A 10,512-nucleotide genomic window follows, 5' to 3' on the forward strand; every position below is an offset into this window, starting at 1 on the left:
AGTGAGAAAAACAATCTCATTTGGCAATTAAGAGATGGGGGAAGGGGGAGTGCAGGGGGAGTTTATTGGCGAGATGACTTTGGAGTGAGCAGTTTCAGTGTAGCCAGAATGGACTTTGTTTTCTTTGAATGACTCAGCTTGCCTCGTTGAGCTTCCCTGGACGCTGGGGCTTGCTCTTCCGGGGCAGGACCAGAGCTTCCTGTGTGATGAGTCGTGGGGCTGGCTGAGGGGAAGTGTGTTAACGTGGTCTACGCTAGGGGGAAGGGCCAAGTCAAGAACCAATCGGCCCTGGTCATTCAGGCGGTGCTTGATGATGTCAAAAACTCTATAAGAGGGGAGAGGACAGCTTGAAGATCCTCCTTTCCTTTTCCGGTTGGAGCCAGAGACACCTACAGCCGAAGCTGAGCTGCCAGTAGCAGAGCTGACTAGAGGCTAGTGGGTAATCTTCTTACCGTAGAGGGGAAGCATGTATACGATTTTGCCTTATACCATCTCGCTTCTCTGTGGCCTCCTGGTTACCCTTATAAGGCGGACTTATTGGGCCTGGAAGCTTTTGATGAAAATATCAAAATGGGGATGCTGGTTTGTGGGCTTGTTATTGTGGAGTGTAAATACATGCTTTAGTTCTCCTGCCTTCTGCCTAGAGAATTCCTTATATCCTGCAGTTCCGGACCTTTTAGGCACATGTGAGATTCTCTTTGAAATCATAAATTCTGCCTTCCTAATATATTCAGTTAAGTGAAGAGGTAGCAAGCCAGACCTGCAAAGGTTTGAGAAATGAATGGGAGGAAAGAAAATGAAGAATACATTTCTCTAGGAATTTGCCTGAGAAATGGAGGACAGATGAAGAAGAGGTTGAAGAGAAGGCAGAAAACAGTTAAGGTGTTTTCAAGGACAGAGGAGAGAGACAGACATGTTTGAAAGCAGCCGGGAAGGAACCAGTAGGTAGGGTGAGATTTACGATTATAACGAGAAGGAATGATTGAAAGGTCAATCTGCTAAAGCAGACAGGAGGGGTTAGAATCGAGGACACCTGTGATCACAGATTTAGGGATGGAAAGGACCTTAGAGGCCATAGAATCCAACCCCCACTCATTTTACAAATGAGGCTGAGAAAGATTAAGTGACTCACCTAAAATTATACGGCTGGTGTCTGAGGGCAATGGGTCTAGCCTTGGTAAAAAGGACCCATGTCATTCGTTACGTTTTAAGTAAGGCAGCTCATGATGAATAAATAGCCTCAGTTGGGTTTGTTTGGGTTTTTTTGTAAATTATGAGGCAAAGTACTGAGCTGAAAAGTTGGGAGAAGGAAAAGATGTGAAGATACAAGAAGAGAGGAGACAGTTCAAAATTAACTCTGTGATGAGTAGGATAGGGAATTAAGAGAGCGAATTTCCTTGATTCAACTTCAATAAGGGCCTAGTTGAGGTTAGATTGGCTACATCTGCAGTGAATCTAGTCCGCTCATTTGCATGAATTCCTACAACTCCTATCAGAAGCACATGAATAGGAGCAGAAGGGTTTGTTGTTTTTCAGTTACGTCCAACTCTTTGCGACCCCATTTGGAGCTTTCTTGGCAAAGATACTGGAATGGCTTACCATTCATTTCCTTCCTCAGCTCATTTCACAGATGAGGAAACTTCAGACAAACAGGGTTAAATGACTTGCCCAGGGTCACACAGCTCTTGTCTGAGGCCACATTTGAACTCAGGAAGATGAGTTTTCCTGACTCCAGGCCCACCACCTAGCTGCACCCAAGAAGAGGTAGGTAGTGGGAATAATCCAAGATTGGGGTTTGGCAAAACATGAGCAGCCAGACGACAAGGCCGAAGTGATTTGAGAATAGAGTACAGTGTGGTGTTGCACTGCTCAGAGTGCTGAGTCTGTAAAGGAAGGAAAGTGAAGTCTGAGTGGCAGGACTGGCCGAGAGAAAAGGCTGAGGTTTGAAGGGATTGGAGGTCATATGATGAAGAAGAATAGATTTAAGAGTAGTAAGGCATACAGAATGACAGGAGGTTATTGTCAGATACAGAGGAATGTCAGTTTTTTATCATGGATATGGGTCATGGCAAGAACTGAGGTATGATCATCCTCTAGCATGTTTTAGGTTGAGTAGAATTTGAAATTTGAAAAAGGATTTGAAATTTTAGAACTGGGAGGTTAGACTGTTTGACAGAACTCCTAGCATAAGGGCAGAAATTGGAGAAAGACAGAGAACCAGGTACTAGTATCCTTGAGAAAGGAAGGAAACTGACCTGGGTCCTCCATTCTGAAATTTCAACCAGGTGAATAAATTTTGATGGAGTGATTTTGAACTTCAAAGGAGAAGTTGCTCAGTGATGGCAGTGCCAGTGGCAAGCAAGGAGTATTCTGACTCCCAGCTCCAACTCCCCAAGTGCTGCAGGGTATTAGAGAAAGTGCAGCCAGTGCTCGAGTGGATGGTCATGGATGTACTATCATTCAGGAGAAGCCAAGTATCTATGAGTACTATAAGATGGAAAGAGCTTGAAAGGAAGAGGTTCAAAATTAAGGACAAAATCTAGTATGGTATGGGAATCCTAGAAGGCATACAATGGGAAGGGCAGGTTGAACTGAGGTAGACATGAGGTTAGGGTCAAGGAAGATGAGGGTGAGAACAGGCAAAGGGGGTTAGAGAGGACAGTAGTTTTACTCTTATGTAGTGTAGTGGATAGTGTGCTGGTCCTGAAATCTGAAGATTCATCTTCCTGAGTTCAAATCTGGCCTCAGACACTTAGTAGCTTTGTGACCCTGGGCAAGTTACTTACCCCTGTTTGCCTCAGTTTCTTTATCTGTAAAATGAGCTGGAGAAGGAGATGACAAACCACTTTAGTATCTTTGCCAAGAAAATCCCAAATGGGGTCATGAGGAGTTAGGACTGAAAACAACTGAACAACAGTCGTAATCAAATATCACAGGGACTATGAAAGTATAAAGTAGGTGGTGGGAGTCTTCCTCAGAGCTAGGAGTAGTAAAGGAAGGAGGAAGAGTGAATATATAGAAACGTTTTGAGGTACATAGTAGTAGAGTTCATGACAGCCTCTATTTTGTCAGTAAACTAGAAGATGAGGACGTCTGTGCAGAAATGGTGATAGAGGAGACATTAGGAGAAAAAGGAAAGGATTAGGAAGACTGTTGAGGAGTGTGATAATAGAATTAAGGAAGAATTTTTTAAAACTGCCATCTAACAACGAGGGGCAGGTGAGACTAGATGATAAGAATCTGTAGTAGACAGTCAGCATAGTGGTGTAATTTAATCCAAGACCCTCACCCTTGCACTAGCTACATTCTCTTCCCTCTACCATCTCGACCCTTTGGTGGCCTCTGTTCTTACCTTGCCATGACCTAGCCTTGGAATAGTTCCACCATCTGCTCCCTTCAGTCCTATTTTTACATGCTACTGAAGGAAGATGGAGAAAAACAAGCAAGCTAAATTGTGCTTACTGGATCCACTACAAATTTATGTTACATAATCTCAACTGGGCCTTCACTGTGGCAGGTCAATCCTTTTATACCACCCTAATTAACTCACTATCCCACCCAGCACAGCAGCTCTTTCAAAGCTTTGCATCCCTCCTTAAAATACCCATTGCTCCTCCTCCATTCTGCCTCTCAGATGAAAACCTTGCCTCATATTTCACTGAAAAAAAAAAAAATTAGGTCATTCACCAAGAGCTCCTACCTCTCCAGTTAACTCACATCTCTCAGATGTCTTCTGGCACTACTTTCTCCTTCACTTCTGTCTCACATGAAGAGGTAGCCCTTCTCCTTGCCAAGGCAAACCCTCCCTAGCCCCCACCTATGTGATCCCATTCCAGACTGTCTTCTCCATTAGATTATAGGCACTTTATCCCCACTATCACTTATCTTCCCTTTCCCCTTGCCTACTGGCTGCTTTCCTTCTGCCTACAAACATGCCTGTCTCCTCCTCCTTCCAAAACTCCTCAACCTAATGCATCCCTGCCATCATTTCATAAGTCTCTTCTCTTTCTCCCTGAGAAGGCTATCTACATTCAGTGACTATTTCCTTTCCTCTCATTCTCTTCTTAATTCTCTACTATCTGGCTTCCAACCTCATCATTCAACCCAAATTGCTCTCTCCAAAGTTACCAGTGACTTCTTAATTGCCAAATCTAATATCCTTTTCCTTAATATCCTTTCCCTCAGCCTTCTTGACCTTTTTTGACACTGTCACTGACACTCCCTGTTCACATGCATTGAAGTCAGCACTATTAGACACTATAATTGTGTCATGGTAATTAGTTCCAGGCCATATATACCCTGATCCTGGTTAGTGAGCATTGGTCCCCCAAATAGATACAGGTATTCAAATCCGCCCTACACAGTTACGGCAGTCGGTTCCAGGCTATAAAACAGCCCAATCCCCATTAATGCGAATGAATCCCCCGAAATTTTCCGTTTAAAATTGCAATTGTGTAAAATAGGACCATTAGTTCCGGGGCAGTGAAAATATTTCACATTCAAAGGACGCGCCAGTTTCATTCTAGTTCATCTCGACCTATTAATGCCTCAGTAGAAAGGAGACATTGACATAGGAGTTACCAGACTGAAGGCTGCTGGGGAACCCTACTCTTGGTCTAAAGCTCTCACTTTTCAGAAGGCGAAACTGAGTCCCAGAGTGTGTAAGGCAAATTTCTCAAGGGCCGCAGCTCGGAGGCTTTGGGATTAGGGCGTGGGTCTTCAGCAGAATCTTAGCCCCCAGCGAGGGCTGGGAAGTCGGGGCGGGGAGGGGGCCATGGCAGGGACTTACGCAGCACGCATGCACGTGCACAGAGGGCATTTTCCCTAGGAATTTTTTAAAGCATAAGGGGCCTCTTCGGACAGCAGCCAGCCCCGCCACCTGGGAGGCACAGGTAGAGCTCTCTCGGGACTCCATCGGGCACTTTCTCCTCGTTTCTTTCCAACTCACTTCAATCGAGTTTCCTCCAGTAACTCCAATCTAAGGCGGTCTGTGGTCCAATTGCACAGGGTGTCCCCTTTTCCTTCCCCCATAATTTGAGCTCACTAGGCTGTCGCACCTTTTTGGTCGAGGGGCCGATTTAGAAAGGCGAGCGCGGGGCGAAGTATGGGGAAGCCTCCCGGCTGAAGCTGCGCCGTCACTATGGCGAGCGCCGGGCTCCATAGTCACGTAGTCGGGACCCTCCCAGTCCCTGCAGGAGGGACCGGAGGAGCGACAGACACTGTCCCCCGGCCCCCGGGGTAACTCCCCCGGGGATGCAGAAGCCTGGACGGTGGGAAGCATTGGACAGGGGAGGCAGAGAAGGGGCTCCGTAGGCGGAAGGAAGCGGGGATTCCGGGCACACCGAGAAATGCCACAAGACGGCCAAGCTCGCACTCGATGCCCCCATGCAGACCGGCGAAGTGTGAGAGAAGGAGAGAGCCCTCGAGTTCTGGGCTCCGGGATATTCGATAGCTTTCCCTGATTGGTGAAGCAGAACAATACGCCTCGCCTTTCGGCTCTGTGATTGGCGACCACCGGTGTCAGTTTCACTGGCTTAGAGCATTCTTGAGCCAATCTCGAAAAACTGCCTGAAGAGCATTCTTTCCTGAGGGCCCCTCCTAGCCCACCCCTCCCCTCTATGGGTGACACTCCGCTGTTGGGTGACCTTGGTCTAGTTACTTAACTGCCTTTTAGAAGGAGAGGGGAGAAAGACTGTGACCTTCCTAGCTGTTATCATAGAGCAAAGGTTTTCCTTCACCCTGGGCAATTTCCTTAAGATTAGGACTTTCTGTAGCCCAAAGACAAATTTCATACAGTCCAACCTCCTGCTTTTCCCCAATCCTGACCTCAGTTTGTGTCATTTGATCTCCTTTGGCAGCCTGTGAAGGTGGGGGAAGGAGATGAGTGAGTCCTGGCCCCAAGGAGCTCACACACCAGATACAAGATTAACAAATGTATACTAATCCGGGCATCCGTTGATACTTGGTATGAGTTGCACATTTCAGTGCTTGGTGCTCACACAAGTGGGAGGACGGCAGAGAGGAGTGCTATCCATTTTACTGACTAGGAAACTGAGTCTCAGACAGATAGTCCAGATATTTTGACTCCAAATCAAGTGATCTTTCTGGTATATGGTTCAACTTTCATTGATTCAGATACTTTCAATGAATTGTAAGGGCTATCCATCACATATAGCATGGAAGGGAGGCAGAACAGACATCTCTATCTTCTTTTCCCCTCTCCCCTTCTCCTGCCAGGGGGAGGAGCAGGGAATTGGGGCCTGGAGGCCACTTGACTCTCTTCAAAGAGAGGGGTTGCCAGGCTAGAATTGTTTGGTTGTTATCCTTCATGCTCAAAGAAGATCAAAATGTTAGAGTCAAGTTACTGTATCCAACTGTGACTGATCAGACCAAAACAGGTCAGGCACAAATAGTCTGTATGCACATTTGGAGTAGAGATGTCTCTAAATTTGCATATCTCACATTTCTTTTGAGCTACTTCAATTCTGCTTTGCTTATAAAGCACAGTACCTTCTTTAGTGTCTCCCATGTCTCACAACTGATTCCAGAGTTCCTCAGAGAGACCTTGAGAATGTGCGTGTATCACTGCTTCTGACTTCCTTGTGAGTGCTTGCTTTGTGTGAGTTCTCCATAAAATAGCCATTTAGGCAAATGTACTTCGAGAATTTGAACAACATGGTCAGCCCTGATGGGTTTGTTGCGCTCCTGGTTTGAATGTTCGGCAGTTTAGTGTCTGGCATATTACCTTGCCAGGTGATCTTCAGAACAGCCCCGAAGGCAATTGAAATGGAAGCGATTCAGTTTCCTGGCATGGTGTTGGTATACTGTTCAAGTTTCACAGGCATTCAACAATGAGGTCAGCACAATAGCTCTTGGACTTTCACTTTGGTAGGCAGCCTAACATCTCTCTTCTTTCCCACACTTTCCTTCAGAGACTCCCAAACACTGAGCTAGCTCTGGCAATGCATGTGTCAACCTCATCATCTAAGTGTGCATCCGTGGAAGGTATACTGCCAAGGTAAGTGAACTTATCCATAGCATTCACAATTTCTCCATTTGCTGTAACTGATGGTTCCACATATGAATGGTGTGGTAATGGCTGGTGGAGAACCTCCATTTTCTTGGTGTTAACTATCAGGCCAAAATTAGTGCAAAGCAGCAGAGAACCAATCCACAGGCTATTGCATCTCAACCTCAGAGTCTTCACTGATTGCACAATAATCTGCAAACAAAAAAATCATGCACCAACTTTCCCTCCACCAAATACTGGTTCTACAATCAACAAACATAAAGGAGTTATCAAAGAAAACCCACATATCCAGATAGGTAGCAAAACAGAACTCAAAGAAGGTATACATAGGAGAAAATATATACGAGTCAACACAGAGTGAAGGAGTTCTCTCAATGAGATTGAGGTAACTCAGCTCAACCAAGAAAAAGAGTTCTAGATTCCATCTGAGGAGAAACTTCCTAAAGCCTCTAGAGTAGCAGGCTAGGGATAGGGGGCATGATAGAGACTGCCAGTTTCACTCATGTCTTTCCAGAGTCTTCCTTCAGTAACCTGAATGGGGTCTACTTCTCCCATCTTCCTTCTCAAAGCTGGAAGCCAGAAGCACCCAAAACAACTCAAAGCTTGAAGTGACTCAAAGATTGTTTGAAGAATGAAATTTTCTCTCTCACTAACTCCACCCCACTCCTCATGAATGGCAGGGCATTCATCTCCACCAATTAGGAGAGAGTGCCATGCTAATTTGCTTTGGGACTGGGGTTACAGAATGAATTAATGAAGCATTTATTAAGTGCTTGCTAAGCACTGGGGATACAAATAGAAAAATAAGACAAGTTCCCCACTCTCAAGAAGCTCATATTCTAATGGAGGAAGATAACACATACAAAAGGTTTCAGTTGCAAGTCAGAGAAGTCCCCTTGCCCTTAGGATGCACCGGCAAAGCAATGTTTATAACTGTATATATGACATATTCAAAATATGTGGAACAATAAATGTAAGATGCTCAAAAGATTTACTTCATTTTAGTTGAGTCAAGGGAGGATGATGGGAGTTTTGAGTGGGATTTTGAAGTGAAGAAAGAAAAGAGACACTTTACAGAAGCAAAGAAAAGACACTCAGAGAATGGAAGAGACATATACAGAAAATACGGGGGGGGGGGCGGGAAGGAAGAAATATGAAGCTAGAATCCATAAATTATAAGTAAATGTTAATCAAAGATTGCAAGGAAACCAAATTTGTTCCAAAAAACTAGTCCACTTTGTTCAGGTGTTCAAGTCATACCTCTTTTATGAACTTTTTCCCAGTGACTACAACCTAAATCAGTCTCTTCTCATTCTGACCTATTTAATTTATTGCCTGCACCACTCACTCACTTGCAGTTGGATGTTTGTCTGTTACATGGGTATTACATGTCTCGTACTTTAGCTTTGTGTATTTCTCCAGCAGTATTGTACAGCCAAGGAGTAGGGCCAGAACAAACAGGTAAATAGGTAATTCAGGGTTAGGGAATTAGTACTATGGGAGGGAGCAAAAGAATCTAGAAGTGTGGCATGGGCAGTTGAAATTGGCTGGCCATGGGTATAGGTAGGGAGTTCAGTTTAGTAAGTAGGTGACTATTAGATTGAAATGAGAAGAGTTGAGCAATTAAAAATCTAAGTGAGTGGAAAGATTTCAGATATTTCAGCTTGAGAGAACTAGTAAAGGAGGTTGTATTTGGTGGCGATAGATGATGTCCATATTGACAGATGGTTAATGGCAAAGTTAAAGGCAAAATCAGATGCCATTGTAAGAGCAAGGAGCAAACTGACCCCTGATCTTCTACCACTAAGCTGGAGAAATTGAGAGATCTCTTTGGGAGAGGGCAGGCAGGGATGTAGTATCTTTAGGGGAGTTAAGGCAATAAGATGAAGTGACTTACAGGGCTATATCCCAAAGAGATCGTACAAGTGGTAAATGGACCCATATGTACAAAAATATTTATAGCAGCTTTTTGTGGTGGCAAAGAATTGGAAATCAAGGGAATGCCCACCAATTGGGGAATGGCTAAGCAAACTGTGGTATATGAATGTAATGGAATCCTATTGTGCAGTGAGAATTGAGGAACAGACTAACTTCATTATAATCTGGAAAGACTTATATGAACTGATTCTGAGTGAGGGGAGCAGAACCAGGAGAACATCATACACCATTACAGACACATGATATCTGTAAGGTCTAACTTGGATAGACTTGACTCCTCTCATCAATACAAGGTTCAAAGACAGCTCCAAAAGACTCATGGTGGAAAAAGCTAGGCACATCCAGAGAAAAGAATTGTGGAGTCTGAATGCAACTTGAGGCATTTGCTCTTTTTTTTTTCCTTCTTTGTTGGTTTCATTTCTCCTTCTTCATGATTCATTCCATTGCTTATAATTCTTCTTTACAACTGGACTATTATGTAAATAAGTTCAATGTGAAGGTATATGTAGAACCTACATGGGAATATATGCTGTCTTGCGGGGAGGGGGTGGGAGAGGGAGGGAGAGAAAATTTGGAACCCAAAAAGATGTGGAACTGAATGTTGTGAACTAAAAATAAAAAAATAAACTTGTTTAAGATTTTTTTAAAAAATAAGATGAAGTGACTTAAGGGCTCTGCGAAAGGGAAAGCTGGAAAAAAATAGGGTGGAAAAGTAGTTTGGAGCCAGATTTTGGAGAGTCTTGAATGTCAGAATAAGCTTTTATTTTTTTTTTCTCTAAGTAAAGGGGGAAATTTTATCCCATTTTATTTTCTAAGTATAGGAGCTATATGAGTAATGGAATGACATATTCAAGGTGATATTTTAGGAAGCTGACCAATTGACAAGCATTTATTCAGCATCTATTATGTGTGAGGTGCTGGGGATATAAAGACAAAAATGAAAACCGTTCCTGTCCTCAAGAAGTTTACATTCTATCAAGAGAGACATTATATACACATATAAGTATATACAAAATAAAGGCAGTATTTATAAGAAGGCACTAATAACTGGAGGGATCAGAAAAAACTTCCTGTGGGAGGCAGTATTTGAGCTGAGCTTTAAAGGAAACTAAGGCTTTTAAGAGATAACTGTGAGGAGAAAGGGCATTTGAGGCCTGCATAGAGGCTCCTAGACAGGAAATGAGGTATCACATGTGAGAAGACGCAAGAAGGCCAGTTTGGCTGGCTCTAAAAACATGTGAAGGGGAGTATGATAAAGCTGACAAGTTGTGTTGGAGCCATGTTGTAAAGGGCTTTAAGTACCCACCAGAGGAATTTGTATGTTATCCAAAAAAATGATGAAGAGATGTGGCATGGTTAGACCCTTGCTTTAGGAATATCATTTGGGCAGCTGTATGGCAGCTCTATGGATTGTAGAGGAGAGAGACTGAAGGCAGAGAGACCCGCAGGAGACTATTGTGATGGAAATCAGAACTAGGATACAGGCTGCTAAAGCTGGAGAGAAGGGGACGGATTAAAGAAGTAAAATTGACAAGATTAGGCAA

At 43.9% G+C, this 10,512-nt stretch overlaps 1 protein-coding gene across 1 annotated transcript in view; it reads right to left on the reverse strand.

The window, feature by feature from the left end:
• The window catches only part of CCDC169 (coiled-coil domain containing 169), a 91,560-nt gene extending 86,399 nt beyond the window's left edge, over window positions 1-5,161 (reverse strand). Inside the window, exon 1 of the mRNA XM_036745272.1 lies at window positions 5,058-5,161. Within this exon, the coding sequence (XP_036601167.1) occupies window positions 5,058-5,161 (104 nt within the window). The remainder of the gene's footprint in view (window positions 1-5,057) is intronic.
• Between the last annotated feature and the right edge of the window lie 5,351 nt (window positions 5,162-10,512).

This window comes from Trichosurus vulpecula, chromosome 2 (assembly GCF_011100635.1).
Source record: "Trichosurus vulpecula isolate mTriVul1 chromosome 2, mTriVul1.pri, whole genome shotgun sequence".
Taxonomy (NCBI): Eukaryota; Metazoa; Chordata; class Mammalia; order Diprotodontia; family Phalangeridae; genus Trichosurus; species Trichosurus vulpecula.